This window comes from Curcuma longa, chromosome 7 (genome assembly GCF_044706935.1).
Source record: "Curcuma longa cultivar G26 ecotype Majalengka, Jawa Barat chromosome 7, ITB_CL_G26_1.1, whole genome shotgun sequence".
In the NCBI taxonomy this organism is placed as follows: Eukaryota; Viridiplantae; Streptophyta; class Magnoliopsida; order Zingiberales; family Zingiberaceae; genus Curcuma; species Curcuma longa.
In genome coordinates this window covers 9798472-9821327 of record NC_133867.1, presented here as the reverse complement: position 1 = coordinate 9821327, position 22856 = coordinate 9798472, and the positions used below count along the sequence as shown (strand labels likewise).

The following is a 22856-nucleotide window of genomic DNA, read 5'->3' as shown; positions in this document are numbered from 1 at the left end:
TATATTTTTATTTTTAACATTATTATAATAATTAAGAATTTATAATTATTAAAATATAAATACTTCAACTATAAACATTAATAATATTATATTATAACAAATATAATTTATAATTATTATAATATTTTTAATTAATATTACTTAATATTATATTTTAATAATATTTTAATATAATCCATATTAATAATATTATATTATAATAATTATAGTATAAATATTTTATTTTTATCCATTTTAATTAATATTATATTATAATAATTATGATATCATAATTATATAAAGATTCCTAACTTTACCTATTATATAATTTACCTGCAATATTATTTATTATATAAATATAAAGTAATTTATAATATATTAAAATAAAAAATAACATACAAATTATGAAAAAATAACAGCCACTATCTAGAACATTCCACCATCCCACGTGTCGTCCGTCGACGAGGATCTCACGCCGGGGCCAACGGAAGTAACGGCGACGTTAGTTAACGGAGCAGCGCCTTTGAACATTGCTCTCCACCCTTGCCGGATTCGACGGCCCTGATCTCATCCTGGAGCCGCTGCGTTCCAGCGCTACAAAGGCCACGGCCCACGGATGGATGCCTCCTCTCACTCGTCTCGAAACGAATCTGAAACATTTGGGAGCAACGCGCAGTATTTGGGAGGCGAATCCAGCGATGGCGGAGCGCGAGGAGAGTCAGGAGACGCTGATCCAGCAGATAGAGGAGAAGAGCCGCGGCGGAGACGACTATTCGTCGTCGTCAGACTCCGACGACGAGAAGTCGAAGGTGTCGGCGGTGGCGGAGGCCGCCAAGGCCAAGATCTACCGACTCTTCGGCCGGGAGAAGCCCGTGCACCGGATCTTGGGCGGTGGAAAGCGTACGAACTTGATCTTGCTTTCTCTTCCAGATCGGTTCGAGTATCGTCGTGGCTATTCTGATCTATTGGCTTTTAGGCTTTTGGGATCGATCTCTGTGATCTATCCCCTATCCCCTTTTATATCGAGTCGGTTGAATTTTTCAGCCATTGTTTTATAACAAAATTTAAAAAAAATTAAAAACCATTAGTCTTTAGTTCTTAGTAAAAAAAACCTGATTTGGTTTATTAATTCAAGTGACTATTCCATTGGACGAGTTTTATGAGGATTATTAACGATTTCCTGGGGGATTATCTGACTCTTAGGAGGCAACTTTTTTTTTTTTTTTTTGCTTTTCATTAGAGGACTCTTATTTAAGTGTCCCATAAGGTTTCAAGTTCTCTGATTTGAACTGATTTTGAATTTAGTACCAGCTCTTTCAGTCATTCCACTGGATCTTTTGTTTTTCTGTCGCTCATGCTACTGCACTATCATGCCTTTTACCCTATGATTCCTGCTATCATTATGTAAGGAAATGTTTTAATTGTGTTTCCTATCCCCTTTTTGGAGAATGAATTACACCAAGATGGGATTGAAGCTGTAGCAACTGGGAATATTCTGAGAGTTTTAGGGCCTTTCTTCTTCTTCTCGTTCAGACCAGGCATTAGAAGGATACTTTAAGATTTATTGCAGGGAATGGAGTTCAACAAGCAAACAACAGTACCCTATGCTTCTATTTTTCTTTATTTATCTATTAAGCCATTCAATTGATTGTGAAGTGACTCTTTCAACGCCAGACGTTATGAGCTCTCAAATCTTAAAAATCATTTGCATTGTCCGCATCGATCGTTTGCTGTAATGCACATCAATTTTTTACCAGTCTGTCTTCAAAAATACAAACAAATTAGCTTGGCATCATACTTGAACTTCGATTTCAAGGTATAAATCTGTAGCTTGCAGCAGTAATCATGGTTGAATGTAATAAAAATAAAAAGCACCATCAAAGCCCATGTTCATGGACCTGCAAGTGTTAGATGTAACAAATATTGTACATTAATTCACCATAACTATTTTCCCTACACTTTGCATAGTTCTGGAAGGTATCTATATAACTCAAAAGATTACGTTTTTTGATTGAGCCTCCAAATCCTTTTGGATATGTTTGATCCTATTGTGCCATAATTTCAAACGAGATTGTTATTGACACATATGTCTTAAACAACATATTGTGCCTCTAGCTACTACCAGGGATTTCTTAGTGATCTTTCACTGGCCATGCCTAACATATTGCAATATAATAGATTATCTAATCTTCCTATAGGGATGAAATTCTTTCCGGAATGTGCTTCACATCCCATAACAACAGTTTTGTTCTATTGCTAGTGTCAAGCTATGCATCACCTTTACACATTTTTTCTAGTCTACTGTTTTTTATTTGTATTACACCAGAATCAGCTGTAGTATTGAATGGAAACATATCTCCTATGGATGAAGCGCAAGTGGAAGTCACTTTTGATCAACCCAAGTGAAGTCTTGCTGAACAAGATTAACATGTTCTTCATTGCATACATTGAAATAGTCTTCACAAATTGTGATGGTTGTTATTTTTTCCTAGCCTTGTTTTTCTTTCATTTTTCTATTGTTTTTCTACATCTGCACATTCATTTTAAAGGAAGTAACATCCAACAGCCTTGATTGAAACTTACTTGAGAAGTTATTCTGACTATCTTGACTTTTAAGTATGCTTCACCTCTTACGCTCTAGCAATAACATCTGATTGAGAAGGCTGAGCATCAATGTCTGCCTTCTTTTTTTTTTTTCTCATTCACCATTTATTGGACTCTGGGCACATCTCTATGTGGGGTTGAGTTTGTGATTGAGACTCACTGTAGGCCTGCAAGGTATTTAGAATGGAAGGGAGAAGCCACGGGATTTCTACTTCATCTTTGAAGATAATCTTCATGTAACCTATTAATAATCCTGCACCTCGTTCAATTAATATCTATACTTTCTATTCATAAAATTCCTTGTTAGGTAAAGTTTCTTCCTGTTGATTCTCTATTAAATAATTCTTTTATCTTCAACCATCATGTGTGTGCATTTATGCCATCTATGATTTGGTTGTGTTCTCCTCATTGCTGTATACAATCAATTTTTATCTGTGTTTGAAAGTTTTTGATCATTCCCTGACCTATCCAGTTTTTGAGCATGAGTTTTGCAATAGTGCAAGTATTTCATCTTGGCGTACATACATAATTTTGCTTACATATTAATCATGGCTTTTATGCTGTGGAGGTGGTTGATGCACTCCTACTTTGTTTCTCCAATAAATGTGAAAGATTTAAGAAGACAACTATGCAAATTGAACACAAAACAGAGCAAGGTAACAACTACATACAAAATTAAAACACTGAGATGAACTGTCAAAATCCATACAGACAAAAATATATAGATATCAAATATTCAATCCATATCACAATACCTTACTTTGTTCTGTTTATTGTGTCTTCTCTCTCTCTCTCTCTTCTCCCCTAAAGTGTTCTTACGCAGCTCCACATTTTTGTACACACCAGGGTCAAAATCCTTAGTGCATTCATGTAACGCTAAAGGGTTGATGAGCTTAAGCTGCCAAGTCCAATGTGGGACTTGAATGAATCACTGATCTAGATATTTCTCTGTTGTTTTGACTTATCTTAGATAATCTAATGCTCACCAATCATTTGCAGCTGCTGATGTTTTTCTATGGAAGGACAAGAAAGCCTCAGCAGCTGTCCTTGGTGGGGCAACAACAATCTGGATCCTGTTTGAGCTTATGGAATACCATTTGCTTACTCTGGTCTGCCACTCCCTTATATTTGCTCTTGCTATCATTTTTCTCTGGTCCAAAGCTACTAATTTGATTAACAAGTAAGTAAGACCACTGCTATCAATTCTTTTTCCTCTCTACTTTGAATGATATGGAATCTTCTGATTGATTGCTTGTGTTTATTTAATGGTAGGTCTCGTCCACACATTCCTGAGGTGAGCATTCCTGAAGATCTGACAGTGAAAATTGCACTTTCTCTGAGATTTGAGATCAACAGGAGCCTTGCAGTTTTAAGGGAAATTGCATTAGGACGGGATCTGAAGAAATTCCTCACTGTATGCTTCTAAATATATCTGTTAAAGAAGATTTGAGTTTTTTTTAAATGCTGATTTGTGTCCTGGATTCAGGTGATTGCTGGACTCTGGGTTTTTTCAATCATAGGGAACTGCACCAACTTCTTGACGCTGTTTTATATTGGTATTTTTGCCTTCAATTTGCTTGTCTCCTTTTTTACCTTTGCCATTACAGCTGAAAATTATTCTTTTATTTTGGCTGTAGTTTTCGTCACACTTCACACTGTGCCTTTCTTATACGACAAATATGAAGACGAAGTTGATGGCTTCACCGAGAAGGCAATTGCAGAATTCAAGAAGCACTATGCAGTGGTTCACGCTAAGTATCTGAGCAAGATACCAAAAGGGCCATTGAAAGATAAAAAAATCCAGTAAGGCATGGAGGTATTCTGTGGTGGCTGATGCTCGATGGTAGATATCGTTCTCTGAACTCCACTCAGTGACTGCACTGAGTAATTGGTTTTGAAACTGGTGTTGTGGCTGGGAGCATCCCTTGCCTTTTCTATGTGGGTCGCCATCCTGAAATTGGTTTATGTTGTGGCAAATCTACATGTTATATTTATGTTTGTTGGCAATGTAGAGGTAGTAGAATTGATGGGTTCGTTAGACATTTTATATGTGAACTTGGTAAATTATGTAGGGATTCATTCCAAAAAGATGATTCAAGTTTGAATCGGCATATTTTTATTCTTATTCTCAGTTCTTCGCTCGCTTCTAATCGTCCGTCTTTTGTCAGCTTCGCTAGTTTTCTCCTTATCTTGAAAGTGGAGGAGGTCTGTTAATTTGGTCTAGTAATTTGAAGTTTTAGAGTTCATATATTTATTTTTATACATTTCCTGCAAAAATTTACTGATGAAGATGCTTATGCCCCTAGTTTTGTCACTTTCCCAAACACGGGCATTATAAAGTTAACTGTCGAGAGCTTAAAATATCATGGAAGTTCAAGAACTCGAAAGATCTTGATGGTTTTAAGCTATTGAAATTGTTTGAGGCACTTATAAGTAGATTAAGCAATGATTTTCTAAGAGAATTTTTATCCCAAACAAGTTTGAATCTTATATCAAAAAGTTGAGTTTGATGTTTCTAGTCAGTTGGATAAAGTGCCCCACTAGGCATTCAAAATTTGAATGTGACACATGGAGGAACATTGGGCCTTCCCCTATTAAAATGTTAATTAAATATCATAATGGACCACTGATCTATATATCAGATATTAAAATTGATAAAGACATATATTACATTTGATCTTAGCCAAGAGGTCAATAAAGGTATGATTTTTTGCCCTTTTTATACTATTTCAGTAGCAAAAAGGTGGAATCCATCACTCCAACGGTTTCACACGATTGACTCGACAACCATCTGAGAGGAGGTAAATCGAAAAGTTGTAGTTGACTACGACGGAGGAGGATATTATCTTGGCTTCGTCGAGATTCAATCCTTGTTCACTTCAACAACTCTGTTCCATCGTAATCAATTCAATTATGTTTCGAGAGTGTCCTTTTTATACTCTACTCTTACTCTTAGGTTTGTGTCTTTATCATGTGAATGGATCACAATGTCTATGTCTATGTCCATGACTCAACTTAGTAGGATTGAACATATTATACTATAGGTCATGATTGACAATGGAAGTAGGTCACTATTGAACACAAGGGTTGCGATCCCAACTAATGGTCAAACCATCTATAACCAATAGGAGACTTTTACTCATCATTTTCTTTTTATAAAATATTAATATTAAATATAAATTTATATATCTATATCTATATATATATATATATATATTAAAAATAGGTCTATTAGTCTTGGGCTATGTTGGGCCCGACCTACAATTTGTATATTGCTCGACTCACACACAGTCAATTGACACCTTTTAGATTATAATCCACAAACAAATATTGTAAGACCATGCAAACAAATATTGTAATCCACAAAATTTAGATTATGAAGTAATCGACCATATTAAAAAAGATCAAGTTATTAAAAAGGTATCCCAAACTTATTAACGTTAGCCTTGTGTTGATCAACCAAGAAGATGACCTGCCCTTATACGTATATATAACATTCAAAAGAGTGAAACAAAAAAAATCTTAAAATGCAAGGAATTTGAAGAGGAAAAGGATGGATTGAGTTGCTTGGTTGATGAGCAACATTGATTGAGGTTGGTGGTGGCCAAACTCCCATTTACTTCCTCACCTAATTCCTCATCATCCATTTTTTTCCCTTTCTTTTCCAATGGTATTGCTGTCCAACTATAATTTGCTAGTAGGGTGCCTAACTATTCTCCATCAATGTTTGCTTCCGAAGCTATGATACAATGGTAAGAAGTGAGACGAACTACTTAAGCAACAAAAGTTTAAATTTCATTTAAGATATTACATTTAGGAGTTTGAAAATTTTATAATGTTGAACTGTTGGTCAGGATTCATTTGTATTTTTCGATTTACTTTGATAATTAGTAAAAATTTTTTGACAAGATTGGATCAGTCACCTTCAAAATTAATCTGATCATAAAAATTGAATATTTAGATTGTCAAAAATAAAAAAAAATGGAAGCTCTAAAAGAAGAGTAAAGCTAGATATCTAATGATTATAGTAAGTTTATTCGAGTGAACACTCTTCTAGAGTCGATGGTAAAAGGAAGACCTCGAACCTAAAAGATGATAGAGAGAAAGCTATCCCCCTTTTTGGATCAATTAGTGATTTTCTTAAAGTGAAGGGGCAAAATATAGGTTATCAAAACTATGGAAGGCGAAATGAAAATTTTCAGTCTGAAGGGGCAAAATGAAAAAAAACTCCATCGCCAGCAACCGAATAAAGCGTGCAAATATTAAAGTCTCAACTACTCAGTGTTTTTTCACTCTTGTCGTCTGGGAGCGAGCCTGAGAGATTGCAAGGTCGGTGGAGGAGGAGGAGGAGGAGGTGGTGGTGGTGGTGGTGGTGGTAGTGGACGATGCAGCCACCGCGGACGGAGGGCCGCGCTATGACGTTCGACGAAGTCTCCATGGAGAGGAGCAAAAGCTTCGTCAAGGCTTTACAGGTATTCTTTCCCCGTCGCCTGCCCCTTCACATCCGCCCCCGATAATCTCGACGCCTTTACTCTTTCGGTTGCTCTTCCTTTCTCTCTCGGTGTCGGTTTTCTTGAGCTTCTCCGCGTCTTTTTTTTTTAATCATTTGGGCTGTTTTTATTACTGCGGCAAATCGATTTGTCTTCAATGTGGAATTTCACCGGGCTAGGTTTTCTGGGATTTGAGCAAAGTGATACGTTTGTTCGATCTGCAACTCAATCAATTAATGCAGATGATTCAAATAAGTGGATCCGGCTGAAAAAAATTCACCTTTAGTTCGTTTCTTGTAGAATTTAAAATGACTTTTGAGTTGAAGTAATAGTCTGATTTGGTTCTGCACTTCTGCTTTTGGGCGTTGCTTTTTATTCTAGTGAATCATTAGATCTGCAACTCATACAATTAATGCAGGAACTCAAGAATCTGAGACCTCAACTTTATTCTTCTGCTGAGTATTGCGAAAGGTCTTATCTTCACAGCGAGCAGAAACAGATGTAAGTTTTTCCAGGAATAGAGGTAACAGTTGTGAATGAATATAATTAATCATCATAGAACAATGCTGCTAAGATTATGATTCTTTGTGGAAGTTGTATATATATCCTGTTTCAGTATGCATATATGTTGTATTTCTTGATTTAAATGCAACTGCCTTAGTTATCTTTGAATTTAAACTGTCGTGTAGGGTATTGGATAACCTAAAAGACTATGCTGTTCGCACCCTTGTGACTGCAGTTGATCATCTTGGCACTGTTGCATTTAAACTGACAGACCTGTTTGAACAACAAATGTTTGATGTAGCAACCGTGGAGACGAGAATTTCATGTTTGAGCCAGGTGCATATTCTTTGGTGAAATGGTGATAATTTTCAACAACTCTAAAAGGTTGTACTGAGTTTGCTATCTTTTCAGCAATCGTTGACATGCCATGCTTATGTGGATAAAGAAGTCCGTAGTCAGCATCAGTTATCTGCAAGAACTTTGAGGCATTATAAGCATTACACTTTGCCAAGTATGTTCTAGAGAAGTAATGTTTACTCTGGAGTTGTGAGAACTAATATGTTATCATTGATATTGATTTTGTTTTTCAATGGCCAAGTCAGGTATTCTCGATAAAAAAGTGAAAAGCAGTATGCAATTGCCACCAAAAAGCGATGTAAATGCTTTTCAAGCAAAAACCAGTTCTCGGTCCTCAAGTATGTCATCATGCATTTGAAACCTTTGCAGTTTTGAATCATATTGGTTATTCCTTGGATGTTGTTGCCTAATGATCACTACTGATTCTGTTGATCAAGGAAAATCTGCATCCAAAACTCTTTCCTGGCATTTAGCTACAGAAGTTAATCCTACATCAAGTGGAATCTCTAGCTTATCGCCATGGCAAGTTTATAGTAATTTCCAAGTACTATCATGCATGATATTATCTAAACAATACGGCATCCCATTCTTGCAGCATTGGAGATCCTAGGACTTCTAAAATAAATCCTGAAGTTTTCCATCTTTTAGGTATGCTTATTTTTTTGGCATTTTGTTTTGTTTTTGTTGATAAGACGACTTATGTGGCTTACTGCTTATTGATTGATTGCAAATTTTATGTAAATTATAGTCCCAGAAGAACCCACTGCATCGCTCACTTTGCCAAGTACGAACCATCTCCTGGCAGCTAATGGCAGTGCAACTTCAGATAAAGCCTCTAACAAATTTGGCTTGGTGGTAAGTCTTCTCCTATCGACTATAATCTTCCATACCCTGATAAGAACCTATGATAGATGCATCAATCCATCCAAACTTGAATAATTTGAGGTAAAACAACTAATGTCGGAGTTCAAGCCAACTAGTTGGTCTGGGGGAAGCAATCCTTATTTCCTTCCACTCTCTCTTCTCCCTTTAGGGAGGAGTCAGAAGTGGAAGGGAGCTTGGCACTAATCCTAGCAAATGAGGGGATTCATAGATATCTACAAGGACAAGTTAAGGACCTCCCAAGTTGGAATTCCAACTAAAGGGGATGAGAGTTGTTTATGTTCAGAATACAACTCGAGAACTCTGCATCTGTTCCGGGTTCTCTTCCACACAGTTCTCCAATCACGACTTGTTTACAGCCAGTATACAATTAGTAGGAATGTGTGTGATGGAAGAATGATGAATGAGTCCCAAGGTGATTTGGGGGATTCAGGAACTAATGCAAGGATGAAGACTCAAGGTTCGACTCTCGTATTCCATCAATAAATGACTCGTATCTCCTTCGCTGCAATTCATCCCACTCATGAGAGTTCAAAGTCTCAGAAACTTGGTCTTTGTTTCCTATACAACTTGTTGATCACACAAATCAAGTCGATCACCGAATCAGATGGGCTGGAAGCTTGATGCTATAATTTATACTACTAGATTCTTTAGCATATCTGTGGTTACATCTCATAAAGTATTGATTATTTCTTTGCAGAGTTCTAACGAGGCGTCGAAACCTGTCCCAGCCATGAAACCCCTTCATGGTCCTGGCACACTTCAGATTTATAGGCACCGAACATCTCGCAGCCAAAGCTTGCTCTCGGCATTTTTCTCCAAACCAAAAATCTTGAAATCAAGAAACATTTCAGTCTCTTGATGTTGTTGTTGTTGTTATTGCTGCAACGATATCTTTTGTTTAAGCTCTTTATCTCGGTGAAGCACTCAGTAAATTACTATTGATGCGTTTGTTATTGTTGTTTATCTCAAGTCGATTGTATAATCTTTCCTTCTCCTTTTTGTATCAAGTTCAATAAGAATAAAGCATGTGTTCCATTATAAATTTTTAATTCTTAAAAACAACGTAATATTATGAGAACCAAAATAATAATAATAATAATAATGCAAATCTTTATTTATGTCTGTGCAAAATATTAAATATGAGAGGTATGAGATGGGCTTTCATCCAATCCATTTAGCAACAAAATTTGATTAAAGTCAATCAAAAATAATTATTATTTACTTTATTTTTTGAGCTCTATGAAAATATAGTTTTTTCGCTTACAGTAACTTATATAAATGAAGCTACAATGGTTATACAAACTCCTGCATTAGATTCGATAATAACATAAAACATAGTTTTCTACCTTAAATTTTGAATCCAATAGATCTAGTCCAATGCCAACCTTGTCCTTAACTTGTCTGTTTGATAAGCATCTATATAAATCTTATAATATTCACTAATTATTCAACTTTTCCCAAATTCATGCAATCAACTCGGAAAATGAAAAGACAACCATTATCAACTCTCACAAGTATGAAGTTCTAATCAACTACTTCCATGTTTTCCAAGATCATGTATGATGAAATTGAATTTTTTTTTGTGACAAAATAATAAATATAACATCAAAATTACAAGAATTTGTTGACAAAGGCAGGCCAGGTTCCTTCTCCAAGCATCAGATTAAATTAAATGTGGTTGCAAAACTGGCATTTGTTCGAGAAAACATGTAGAGAAAAGGTGGTCAGATTTCCAGCTGTTTGTGTTCTTTGATCGCGTTGATTACGCCTTCTGAAAGGGTATCTTCGTTATAATTTTTGCCAAAAAATTTGACAAACTCCATCTTTGGGTTCATCAAGTACCTGCAAGAAACATGTTAGCTAGATTAGTACGGTGTGATTTCAGAAACAAAAAGAAGAAGAAGAGAGCCGTTTGCATACATTCATTCATCAAGACACATACTTGTATCAACAGAAAAGAGCTAAAAGATGCATATTACTTCTTGTTGATAACTAATGGATTAAATACTTTTGTTACACTGAGAGATACGGCCACTAACTTCCATTAAGAATATTAGATAAGATGTAATCTCAAATTAATATTCAGATCTGTGGTAGATCAGTTTGTTGCATAAATGATTAATATACTAAAAACTTCATGCTACATACAGGGTAAAGGTTTACGAACTAGGTGATGAATCTTGATTCCAGCAAGACCCTTGACAAAAGCCACCAACAAAAAGGCAATCATGGCTTCAGACATTCAGTTAAATCGCATAATTATAAAGTGTTCCTTAGTAACTATCCAGCCAACCATGTGTACTCTTAACCTGAACTTTTCATTTATTACCCAAACGAAAACTAGCATGACAGACGACATGATGAAAATAATCGACCACAAAAATTTCAGAGTATTTAATTTTGATAGAAAAAATCTTCTTGAATAAGCTTAGAAATCAAGGCATCTAGACCAACACAAGCATGGGCCCGTAATGCACGTGCCCATACAAACCCAAGCCTACAAGCTCAGTTTGATTAAAAAATAAGAAAAAATAAAAAATAAATTCTATTAAAAGTTATTTTTTATTTTAATTTTATTAAAACTATTTATATAAATAATAATATTTTATATATGAAAATAGTGGGCAGAACTTGGCTCACGATCCCCTGTTGGGCCCAGCTCGGCATAGGTGCACAAACCACAACCCATGCATACACAGTCATGTGTTAAGGCTGAGTCCAACACAGAACAACCCATATGCTTATGGGCTATGCCGGACATGACCTGTAATGTGTCAGGCCAGGCCGTACCAAACACAACTGTAGTAGGTCAGGCCAGGCTGTGCCACAGGCAGTACAGTCCATTTGACACCTCAAAGTAATCCTGCTCAAGTTGATAAAGTGTTAAATGATTAAAAGAAATTGCTATGTTTCTATGGAAGGTAATGTACTTTGCTGGTAGATGTTAAACGATTAACATAAGAGCTGGTAAATGTCGGCACTGTAGTATTTGCACTTAAAAGGAAAAAATATACAATAGACTAGAGTATGTCAGGAATACATACATAACAATGGAGTGATCAACAAGGTAGTCAGAACCTTCCTCCTCTGTCTTCATGTAGTATACACGATAAGCACGAGCAACTTGTCTTACATCATCTGAAGTACCAGTCAGGCCTACTAAATTTGGGTGAAATTCTGAAATCCAGAGCAAAGAATATGTAGGTAGTAAGAATATGAAGAATTATGTACAAAGGTATGGAATGACATTCTCTCACTGAATGGCAAACAAAAAAGAGTTGCAAACCTTTTACATATTCAGAGACTTGCTCAACATTATCTCTTTCAGGATCAACTGAAATGAAAACAGGTACGATTTCCAGCCCTGCCTTTGCTTCTGAAAATATGTAACTAATTATTTTTCTGATTTAACAACCAAGTCACAAAAAAGGCTTCATTAGCTAAAGGTGTAAGTATCATACCCCCATACAATGAATAAACATAATTCTCAATATCAGATAAAATACTTTGTGATCATAAAATTTTATCTGATTCTTAAAGGTTTGAAATATTTAGTGGTAAGATTTAATTGAAACAATATCAAGGCCTACAGACCACATACAGTGAGAAAGTATTGAACTTTACTAAAAACTTATTAGAAAGATGAAATGCAATAATATGATAGTTTGCTTAAGCCTCTCTAGAATAAGATGCACCTATTATCAAGGCATCCTGGTCTAACAATGTTAGGGTATATGGTATGTAGGTGCAATGCACAGGTCATACAGTTAATGATGACACATTTACATATTTTAGTTTATTTAAATGGTGGTATATGATAACCTGAGAAGCTTATGGAATAGGGACTTGAAAAAAGTGTAATGGCCCTACATCCAACAATTACTGAAAAGTAAAACGTCTTTGTTCAATTATCTAAATTAGGACTAGGCACACCATTATGTTATCAAATAACTTGCATGCTCAATTAACATCCATAGTTGCATTACTTATTTTATCAATTGCAGCAGCCATCTTTTGGAGCTCATCAGGACAAATGTCTGGGCAATAAGTGAATCCAAAATATATTAGTGTCCACTTCCCCAGAAAATCCTTCTCAGTAACTGTTTTTCCATGATGGTTCACAAGCTTGAATGGACCACCAATAGCAGCAGTTCCTACAGATGGTCCCTGTTTGACAGAGCTTGAAGCAGACCTAAGTCCTGCGAGAAATACACATCATCAGTTGTAGATAAAATGGTGTGCACCTGATAAGCAAATCATGGATAAATCAAACAATTTCCAGGCCAATAGTAGTATTTGTTTTATTTCCTGTGATATTTTTTAGAAAAAATAAAGAGACAGCATGAGCTCAAAAACACTAGCATACAAAAGATCCAAGTGGTCTGGTATGTATACTTACCCCCTTACCCGGTAGAGAAGGGAAAGAATGAAGAATTTGAAAATTCAACATAAAGGAAACAAATTTAGGGAAGATTTCTGGCATTCTGTCTCTGAACATAGTCTAAATCAAATCATGCCAAAAATTCACAAAGTCCTGACAAAATCTAAAATTCCAATTTGATTCAGCAAGTCATCCATTCAATTTTTTTGAACATTTGAGCTAAAGTGCTATGTCGAGTATCAGTATAAATTATATTTAAAAAAATTCCACAATCTGCTACTTTTCACAGTAAGCACACTATCACTTTAGCCCAATTCTGACTCCTATGGAAATTTATTTTTGTTTCACACGGTTTAATCTCAACAAGGAAACACGCTCCAAGGTTCCTAGAGGAAACTAGTTATCAAAGAAAGTATTTTCTACATTTTGATTTCATGTACCCACTCAAATGAGGAAGCATTTGCCTGTGGATTTCGCAAACTGTAATAATTAGATGCAAGAAACCAGAACCTAACTGGAGAACATTCTTCTTAAGCAAGGGCTTTAGCAGGAGAATCTGATATTCATGGTGATTTTATAAGCATTATAAACAATGCGAGTGGGAAATAGCAGCTATGCATTCTTAGCTGACTAAGGGAATGATCATGTAAAAGGGAAGATACAACAATGTAGGGAACAGATCAGTAGCAGAAATTACTTAGAAAAAAGTTCAGGCATATGCATACAACCAATCTATTGGAAGAATCCAACAGAAACAAAATTTATATTTCCTTTCATCTTTTTCTTGAACATAATTCAAATTAGCAAGTCATATAAAATATATTCTGTTATTATCTAACATATTGTGAGATGCATGCCTTCTCATCGCTGTACCTACCTTCAATGTGCTGTTTCTTCTCTTTGTCATAGTAAACTATCAGCCCTCCGCCAGTTAGCAAAAGCAAACCAAGGCCCAACCATGAGACGGGCTAACACATTAAAACCACAGCAAGTACATTAGGCACATAACATTAAGAAAAGTTAATAATTCTCATATAAAAGATATCTAGAAATAACAACAGTTAATTATCCAAAATTTGAATATCAGAAACAAGGTCTTCAAGCAAGCAAAATAAGGTGCATCTAGGACTCACAAAAAACAGTAGTAAAAAAAAAGTTACAGTGCTTCTCAAGAAAGGGTACCAAGAATGATAAAACAAAAAGGCACAACATGAACATTATTACCAAGATTTCATCTCAGTCAAAGCACGTGCAAATAATGCTCAAGTGTAGCATGTAATGGAAGTTCTTCTCAAGAGAAGACTAAATATAAAAGGTGACTACCTATTTCGTTCTTCCATAATCATAACCTGAGCCATATCATACAAAAGGTCAATGGTAAGTCTCGTGGTGACCCCCACTTCATGACCAACAAGGCTAAGGAAAGAGTATGGTACAAAACATCGACCATATCACACTACATGAACTTAAATAGGTGTGGGAAAATAGAGAGAAAACTGTTCTTATTTTCATTCACAGAATATACACCGTTTATTTACAAGTATGTCAACTAAAAAATAAGGAAACCTACTCTAATCAAGCAGATTAGGCATTACAATTCATCCAATCCCATGAAATCAGTGATAAGATCTTTCCAAATATATATCCAAATCTCAACAATAGGTAAACAATTTAATCTTAATAACAAACTTGAGAATTTAGAATTGGGGATGCTATATTTCTTTTCTTTCTTTTTTGATGAGATAAAACATGAGAAACTTTTTGAATATTGTCATCGGTCATACTTTTCCAACTATTTAGGGTCAGCTATATGGGTTTATTCCTCCTATGAACACTATCCAAGGCTACAACACTAGTAATACTTAAAACAATTAAATTATTCTTTTATCACATTAGTCAATGTTTTCTTTGGTCTCTCTACACTTTACTTCTCCCGCTCAAATAGAATCACCTCTTCTTGCATATGTAATATACAAGAAAACTATTTAAACGCCCAAGGCATATCCTAACTAGTAAAAGGATTCATGACACAAAAATTAGGTAAAAGTGATAATTATTCATGTTGATTAAATGTAGGCTAGGAGTTTCTAAAGAGGTTGCCATAACAGTCTCTCATGTCCTCATATACCCTTGATAAAAAACAAGAAATGCAAAAACAATTTTATGCACATTATGGTATTATATACATTCACAGAAAATTGAAGTGTTGAATGGCATATTGCATACAAGCAACAACACAAAAAATGGCGCCACCTTAAGAGAATGTTGCTGATTAATGCTCAATATACCAACCCACCTTCGACATGACTTTTTTAATAAGTTTACAATAGAACCTTGAAAATGATCAGATGCAAATTCAGAATAAGTTCCAAATTTGAATTTGGAACTCAATTTTGGTTGTTTGGAAATAATTTAAATTGTTTGGTAGTGAGCCTCTTTTTGGTTTGTTATATTTTATTTAGGGTAATAATTAATTCGGATTATATTTTTCCCGATTTGATTTTTATGTCCTACTTTCTCATAGAGTGAAGTGTATGAAAATGGTGTGATATCAATGTAATTTTCCTCTAGTAATTAATAATAGTTTCCACTTCTCTTCTCTATGTGAGAATGTTTTTACTCTATGTAAGCTTCTTTGTAGACTGTGCTATCATAATCATTACTTGCTTCCAATCAATCTTAACTCAATTAGATGGTCATGTAAACCCTCAATGTGCAAAGACACAAAATATCATAAGAGAGAAAGAATTAATAGATAGATGCTCTATTACATACTTTATATTTAGTTACATCACTCACAATATTTTTGTAAATGCAGTTCATACCTCAAAAATTCAAAACAAACACTTGTACTTTATATTCAAGACTGAAAGTGAAAAAAAAGAAAATAAAACACCAATTTATGCAAGATAGGCGACCATTGCTATGTTGGTGGGATTTGTTTTTGTACTTGATATGAAGAAAAGGAACTACAAATTCTAGACATATGTTTTTAATTCAAAAGCGTTTCAACATTCTAGGCTTGTAGTTAATAAGGATACAAATTAGAGAAACACTGAAGCGGCTCAAAGCTGATATCTTGACATCTTCAAGTTTCACACACTAAATAATATAGTAGCCTACAAGCAAAGAATTTGGGTTCTTATGGCTACATGAATGCCGCAATAGAGAATCATCTCAACACAATGGATTTGTGATCAGAGTAACTATTTTTGGATATTTTCCAATTATTTAGATGTAGATGTGTGGGATCATTCCCAATCTAAATATTTGATACTCCATGACAACATTTATGCTTACTTTCAAGTTCTAAAAGCTGATTTTACTGTTCCAACCATGGAAAAGCTAGTTTGGCTGTTATTAATGACTGTTAATGACAATAAACAAGGTTGAAGCTTGTTGGTTGCTATCAAAAGTGCTTAAGTTCCATAAACTTTATCTGTTTCAGTAGAGCATAGCAAATGCATGTTTGGAAGAAATGCTATTGGAAGTGAGATTACAAACAAAGTGAAAGCCTAACCAATATGTCAAGTGGTCTCTGTTAACTCATTTTCAAGGTACAAATATAATAGCCAATAATAGTAAGCCCATTCTAACTGAGTCTCCTATTCCACTAGCAAAGAGACTAGCAAAAGGTTGCTTACCCCTCCTCTGACACGCTTTTGAAAAGCAGTTTGATCTGAATCCCATTTGCCATTTTTTTCCTCTGAAGCAACTGCCGCTACTCCTTCTAATGTCTTGCCATCTGCACGCTCTGATGTTGTAACAGAACGAACCAGACCTCGACAAGAGAAAATTGAAATCTTGTTGGCATCGAACATAGGCACAGTCTGAAGGATGCAATCATCAGTAATATGGATTGTATTATTATAACATATATACCAAAGGATCACGCTGATCTTTAGATGCCCAAAAGGACAATAAAATTAGCAATAGTGATTTGTCATGTATAAGTAACTGAAATGAGGAAATGCTGCGAAGTTAAGGTCTCAATTAACCGTCAAAGAGCAATAGGTAGAATGTCCACACAAACCATAATTATCCAAGATGGAATAAGCACAAAGCTAGTAAACATACAGAAAAATGTAACTTCTAAAGATGCAAATTGGATCTCTTGTTGAGACAATGGCACTAAAGGGAGGTATTCCAGCTTTCACTGAGATAAAGGTTTCTCAAGTATTAGTGTATATAAATGTAAAAGATGCTCTACTATAGAGATCAAATGAGTTTACAATTCAGTATGACCTACAACCAAAAGGGTATATGAAGAGGATACTGAGGCAGAATTCTTATGATCGCAATAAAGCATACAATAACATAATTATAATGATGTATCCTCCAATCAAGATCAAAGTGCAAGTACCTCAACTCATTGTCAGTGCACAGATATTATTCAAGATCAAATGTCAATTTCAACAAAATATGAAACTGAGTTTGAAGCCACAAATTGATAGTCACCTGACCGTATCCACCATGTTTAAGTGAACTGACAAGGGTTTGAAACCGTTTAATCCCACTCATTTCTTTTACAAAAACCTGAAAGTAGAATCACATCCATTATAGTTTGATGAAATATTATACAAATCTGCAGAATATTGACGAAATAGTAGCTGCAGAATATTGATGGAATTTACCTACCTAAGTTATCAACCCATGCATGAATTCGCTAAATAAAGCTACAATTTCAAGTATTTCTATTACGTGTATATTCTAATACAATTTTATGTTTTATAACTATGAATCCGTGATTCGCAGTTTCCAGGCCTAAAAGATGAATAAAGCTGTCACTACATCCCACTGGTGAAAACATGCGTATGTATTAATAATATTCAATCTGTAGAGCAAGCTAAATGGATATAAATAACGAAAATCCCCTCTTACAAACAGTCAGATCCTGACATTGGTCAGTGTAGTGAACTTACTATACAGAGTACACCAATCTAAAGAAAGAGGAGGAAGATGAATACGACTGCCGGCGGCGTCAGCGGAGGTCGCCTGCGGCGACTGGTTTAGCGGCGGGCACGACTCCCAGGTGAAAGCAAGCGGCGATGAAGGCCGGATCGCAAGGTAGAATAAGGAAGCAATCGGCGTTCGCCAGAGAACGGAGGGGCTCGAGATGGGCAAGCTTCTCGCGATCGAGAGAACGGAGAAAGGGTTTCGGGGTGCTTGCTCGCGCCGAACAGGGACGGGGCTCGTGATCGGGATCCGACGGCGGACGGTTTTTAATCTTTACATATAAATACAAGTTCTTAAAAATAATTTAATTTGAATATTAAATATGTTAATTCATATGCAAATAAATATAAAAAATATTAAAAATTAAAAGGTAGTAAAAATAATAAAGTGCCTTTCGTGTATTATAATAATTCTAAAACAAAAATATAATAAGATGTCTTTTTAGTTTTTTAAATGAAGTGCCATTTTACGAAAATAAAAAGATTAAAAATTCACATGATTAATTTTACATTTTTATTTAATAAATTAAAGTAAGTTTAAATTAATAACTTAAAACCTTCAAAATCTAGATTTTTTTTTAACTTCTTTTCGTTTAAAAAAGTTTCCAAAACACCTTTCATGATTTACAAGTTTTTAAAATGCCCTTCAAAATTAAAATAGCCTAAATACGACTGAATTATCTATTTTACTTTTTATTGATTTAATATTTAAATCACTAATTTGGAAATGAAGTTTCTACTTACAGTAAAATAAAAATTGAGAGTATTTTGATATCAATAAAATTTAAAGGAAATTTTGAAAAACCTTTAAATTCCAGAAAATTGGCCTTATTTTCTGGCCTTTTTGTTAATTTTAAAATAATTTCCCTAAGATGGTTCCAGAAGGTGGCGGACCATTTAATATGTCGGGCACTCGCGTTAAAATCACGCAGCTCCGCTTGCTTTCCTCTTCTCTTCGCCATTTCAACGTTGCAGCAACGCGAGGGAAGAGCAATCCTTTCATAGAGAGGCGGGTGAGAAATCCTTTCACATCTTTGTTCGTGTGTAGTTCTATGTCGATGGAACTGTTTTCGCGTTCTTCAATCTAAGTTTTGTTGGTGTGATTTTGCAATGATTAGGTCAACATCTATGGCTTCGAGGCGGATCATCAAGGAGCTGAAGGATCTGCAGAAGGATCCCCCTACTTCTTGCAGCGCAGGTGATTCCAATCTCTGCTGTCGCCTTTTCTTCGTTCTTTTTAAGCTTTGGATGATGGATGTTTTTTTTTTTTTTTTGCTTTAGATCTGCTTCGTATTACGTTTTCTTTCGGGAAAAAGTAGCGATAGCTAAAATATTCAACGTCTTGTAAAATTAGCTGAAGTTTATATGTCGCTGATCATGTGAATGATTTAAGTCTGCTATTTCCTGGTTGTCCCTGTTTTCCAGTGATGCTTCCATTATTTCCTTTGGTTGCAAAGTTGAGTATTTCAAGGAAATATTGATGTTTCTCTTGTGGTTTATGTATGCACAAGTGCTGTTAAGTCATAAAACCTTTGTTTTGGTAGCTCTACTTGTTAGTAGTCAGTAGAGATAAGGCTAGAATGTATTATAATTCACTGTCCAGTAAAGTGATGCAGTCTTCCAAAGTTTTGACTTGCATACTTGCAAGAACCTTTCAAATCTTTGTTGAATGTATTAGTTATGGAGCTTTGGAATTGTTTGTCTCTTAAATCACAACTTGATTTGTGTACAAAGTTTCAAATGCTAATTTTGACAACAGGCCCCGTGGCTGAAGACATGTTCCATTGGCAAGCAACGATAATGGGTCCACCAGACAGTCCATATGCAGGGGGTGTCTTTCTTATTACCATCCACTTCCCTCCAGATTATCCCTTTAAGCCACCTAAGGTAATGTTTCTGAATAAAATCATAGATTTTTTTTTTCACATTTTCCATTCAATATATATTTATGGCTAACATTCTAAAGAATTGTCCTTTTTCACCTGAAAGTCATGCTTAGATAAACTCACCAAAGTCATAGTTTGAATCCATAGGATATTTAATTAGTAAGGAGAGAATGAGAGATAACTGATAGATAGTTACAATAACTGTGCAATATTTAGTTCTACGACAAGCCTTTTTTCCAAAAAACCATATAATTGCTCTTTCTCAAAAATACTTGAAAAGTGCGATTGAGTTGAGAAAGAACACAAGACAAACTAAATCTAAATCACTATTGTGTGTTCTTTTATGTATCATCACATATCTGTACTATGATTAGACTTCCATTATGCACCTTGTGCAAATGATCCCACAGCTTTCTAAGCTATGGAACTGACATCCTTTCCTTAATTAACCATTGAAATTCATTCATTCATCCTCAACATCGTCAAGCATGTTTATCCCAACCATTTGGGGTTGGCTCTCATGTTTATAATTTTTAGATAAGTTTTGACTTCTTTGTTCAAGTCTAGTGCAACCCTCAAGCCTTTTTATTTTATCTGGGGACCAACATTGACTGTTTAAACAAATGGAAATTTAGTGTTTAACTTAAATCAATTTCATATTCAGAACAAGGTGAATGGCAAAGAATTAATGACATCCTCAATGAGAATTTCAACTCAAGTTGTAATGAGTTAATGATGGATGACACAAGTTCCATTTAGAATATACATGCATTGATCATCGACAATCCAATATCATCCAGTAGTTGAATGTTGTCCGTTATTGCCTGATCGTTTGCACAAGTAGTTGAATTGGCTTGTTTTTGCACCAAATGTATTGTATAGTAAGAAGATTGCATTTAGAAATTGATAGCAGGTACCTGTTAGGTTCTTCATATGGAATTGGGGTGTGTGAAGTTAGTTCTACATGATTTTAACAAAAGAATATTGTGGATGTAACTTGTGAGTGGATGCTACGGTTGCCTTAGTAATGCTACCATAAATGGTGTTGTTAGGTTGATTCACAAGGACTTAGTAGTTTGACAATTAGGTAATGTTTACGTTTACTTTGTGCACAATTTTGTAATTTTAATTTTTCTGTTTTCGAGGAAAAGGAATTTGAAAATTGAAAATAAGAAGAAATGTGTTGCCAACTTATTCACACCATTGTAAAAATTATTTTTTGCACATAAAATTCTTGATACTTTCCAAAATTAGAAGAATTTTTTTTTATTATGACAGATGTCAGAAAATTGGAAACAATTGGCTATTTCTGTACCGTTATGATTTTTTTTTTAAAGATAAACTGAGCGTTCCAAAGTTTCAGTTAGAAATTTGGACTTTTCTGGTAGAAGATTAGAAATACTTTTGACTTCACCTAAATGACAGCATTGGAATCAAGAACAAATTTCTGTAAAGGAAGAGACTGGTGATAATTAAATATAAGATAAATAATATATGGCATTACTCAAACTTAATGATGGTTCTTTCCTCCTGCAATTACTATGTATGGGAAACCAGGGTTGGTCTGGCTATATTTTGTGGCTTCACTTATCTGCAATTACTATGGTCCTTGTAATGTATTTTTCTTCATATAGATGTGTTCTTCACTTGTGCATGATGATTCTCCATTTGTTAATGCATCAATAAGCATCGTGTGTTTGCCTTCAGGTTGCTTTCAGGACAAAGGTTTTTCATCCAAATATTAACAGCAATGGAAGCATTTGCTTGGACATCTTAAAAGAACAATGGAGTCCGGCATTAACTATCTCCAAGGTCACCTTTTTATTTACGCAAACCGTTTTATCATAGCAGCTACACTTTTTCTTAGCATCTCGGTTCGTCATTAAATCTGTAATAGAATTGATGTCCATAAGTTTGATTGGGACGTTTACTGAGCATGTTCATCTATCCATCTAATAAGGCATCTCGACCTTAAACTTAGCAATATGAATGCTTTATTGGTCTCCTCAATTAGTTAATGTGAACTATTTGGTTATCGACTTTACAGGTTCTTCTGTCCATTGGTTCCCTCTTAACTGATCCAAACCCAGACGACCCGCTGGTTCCTGAGATTGCTCACATGTACAAGACAGACAGGACCAAGTATGAAACCACAGCTAGGAGCTGGACCCAGAGGTACGCAATGGGCTAAAAGATTGCTGCTGGCATCAGAGATGGAGGGGGGCTTCGCGGTATCGTATATTTGTTTACAAGAACTAATTGTTCATAGTATCAAAATATCCTACATGTGTGTCGCTCGGTCGGTCAACTAAATGGCTGTCAAGAAAATTAGCATGATTTATGGTTTCTAAGTTTTCACTTGTAAGCATCTGTTTCTGGTATATGATTACTCAGTTTGCTACCTTGTTAACATTTGCTTGCCTTTCATGTGATTGCTTTGCAAGTGTTTAAACATGGATTGCAAACCAACTTTTGAAGAGGCTTTAGAAATCAAAGGTTAAAACAAAAAAGAAAATCCTCAGATGTAATTTGCCAACAAAGAATTACAGTGATCTCTTAGCATTTATGCCCTCGATTATCTTCCGTTTGAAAAGGGATGGCAGTGTGTATAACATTGCCGCTTGCTGGCACAAGTTGACCGTTGACCCTGAAGAATCCGTGGTCTCTCCAATCCCAATGCGCGTTGACTGCGTACGCTGACTTAGACCTTGGCGGCGCTCGTACTGGAAAATGGTAAATTAAAAATTTATTCTTTTAATTAGTGGACACCGTGTTGTGCTGGCCCCTGTCCAATTTTCAGAATTCATTTTAGAGA

At 35.2% G+C, this 22856-nt stretch overlaps 4 protein-coding genes and 1 pseudogene across 5 annotated transcripts; 3 read left to right on the top strand and 2 right to left on the bottom strand.

Annotated features, from left to right (window-relative positions):
- The first annotated feature begins 612 nt into the window (after positions 1–612).
- LOC141831652 (reticulon-like protein B4) lies at positions 613–4714 on the top strand. Its single transcript, XM_074719061.1, has 5 exons — positions 613–879; positions 3583–3763; positions 3856–3997; positions 4070–4139; positions 4221–4714. The coding sequence occupies exons 1-5, from the start codon at positions 678–680 to the stop codon at positions 4388–4390; spliced, it is 765 nt and encodes a 254-aa protein (XP_074575162.1). The 5' UTR covers positions 613–677; the 3' UTR covers positions 4391–4714.
- Positions 4715–5110: 396 nt separating this feature from the next.
- On the bottom strand, positions 5111–5287 carry LOC141832697 (U2 spliceosomal RNA; annotated as a pseudogene).
- A 1680-nt stretch (positions 5288–6967) lies between these two features.
- On the top strand, positions 6968–9836 carry LOC141832191 (protein ABIL1-like). Its single transcript, XM_074719678.1, has 9 exons — positions 6968–7055; positions 7492–7574; positions 7763–7913; positions 7989–8088; positions 8180–8272; positions 8372–8456; positions 8530–8582; positions 8683–8789; positions 9517–9836. Exons 1-9 carry the CDS (start codon positions 6969–6971, stop codon positions 9676–9678), a joined length of 921 nt encoding a protein of 306 aa, XP_074575779.1. The 5' UTR covers position 6968; the 3' UTR covers positions 9679–9836.
- Positions 9837–10298: 462 nt separating this feature from the next.
- Positions 10299–18393, bottom strand: LOC141832240 (protein SCO1 homolog 1, mitochondrial). Of its 2 annotated transcripts, none has more exons than XM_074719733.1 (8): positions 18123–18393; positions 17659–17736; positions 16845–17030; positions 14078–14168; positions 12806–13018; positions 12106–12195; positions 11864–11996; positions 10299–10661 (listed from the first exon to the last, which is right to left on the bottom strand). In XM_074719733.1, exons 2-8 carry the CDS (start codon positions 17719–17721, stop codon positions 10544–10546), a joined length of 894 nt encoding a protein of 297 aa, XP_074575834.1. In that variant the 5' UTR covers positions 17722–17736; positions 18123–18393; the 3' UTR covers positions 10299–10543. The 2 variants fall into 2 exon arrangements, with proteins under 2 accessions (XP_074575834.1, XP_074575835.1); XM_074719734.1 differs by having other exon boundaries at positions 18168–18393.
- A 671-nt stretch (positions 18394–19064) lies between these two features.
- On the top strand, positions 19065–22451 carry LOC141831644 (ubiquitin-conjugating enzyme E2-17 kDa-like). Its single transcript, XM_074719046.1, has 5 exons — positions 19065–19168; positions 19274–19353; positions 19915–20042; positions 21749–21853; positions 22089–22451. Exons 2-5 carry the CDS (start codon positions 19284–19286, stop codon positions 22230–22232), a joined length of 447 nt encoding a protein of 148 aa, XP_074575147.1. The 5' UTR covers positions 19065–19168; positions 19274–19283; the 3' UTR covers positions 22233–22451.
- The last annotated feature ends 405 nt before the right edge of the window (positions 22452–22856 follow it).

What these genes read in the sequence shown, in the direction of transcription:
- LOC141832191 (XM_074719678.1), top strand. Translation starts at nt 6,969, where the DNA reads ATGCAGCCACCGCGGACGGAGGGCCGCGCTATGACGTTCGACGAAGTC. An exon ending in ATCTCTAGCTTATCGCCATG is followed by an intron (nt 8,457 to 8,529) that starts GCAAGTTTATAG and finishes CCATTCTTGCAG; the next exon opens with CATTGGAGATCCTAGGACTT. An exon ending in CTAACAAATTTGGCTTGGTG is followed by an intron (nt 8,790 to 9,516) that starts GTAAGTCTTCTC and finishes ATTTCTTTGCAG; the next exon opens with AGTTCTAACGAGGCGTCGAA.
- LOC141832240 (XM_074719733.1), bottom strand. Translation starts at nt 17,721, where the DNA reads ATGAGTGGGATTAAACGGTTTCAAACCCTTGTCAGTTCACTTAAACAT. An exon ending in GAAGAAACAGCACATTGAAG is followed by an intron (nt 13,019 to 14,077) that starts GTAGGTACAGCG and finishes TATTTCTCGCAG; the next exon opens with GACTTAGGTCTGCTTCAAGC. An exon ending in GTTGATCACTCCATTGTTAT is followed by an intron (nt 10,662 to 11,863) that starts GTATGTATTCCT and finishes TGTTTCTTGCAG; the next exon opens with GTACTTGATGAACCCAAAGA.
- LOC141831652 (XM_074719061.1), top strand. Translation starts at nt 678, where the DNA reads ATGGCGGAGCGCGAGGAGAGTCAGGAGACGCTGATCCAGCAGATAGAG. An exon ending in GATCTTGGGCGGTGGAAAGC is followed by an intron (nt 880 to 3,582) that starts GTACGAACTTGA and finishes AATCATTTGCAG; the next exon opens with CTGCTGATGTTTTTCTATGG. An exon ending in ATCTGAAGAAATTCCTCACT is followed by an intron (nt 3,998 to 4,069) that starts GTATGCTTCTAA and finishes TCCTGGATTCAG; the next exon opens with GTGATTGCTGGACTCTGGGT.
- LOC141831644 (XM_074719046.1), top strand. Translation starts at nt 19,284, where the DNA reads ATGGCTTCGAGGCGGATCATCAAGGAGCTGAAGGATCTGCAGAAGGAT. An exon ending in ATCCCTTTAAGCCACCTAAG is followed by an intron (nt 20,043 to 21,748) that starts GTAATGTTTCTG and finishes GTTTGCCTTCAG; the next exon opens with GTTGCTTTCAGGACAAAGGT. An exon ending in CGGCATTAACTATCTCCAAG is followed by an intron (nt 21,854 to 22,088) that starts GTCACCTTTTTA and finishes TCGACTTTACAG; the next exon opens with GTTCTTCTGTCCATTGGTTC.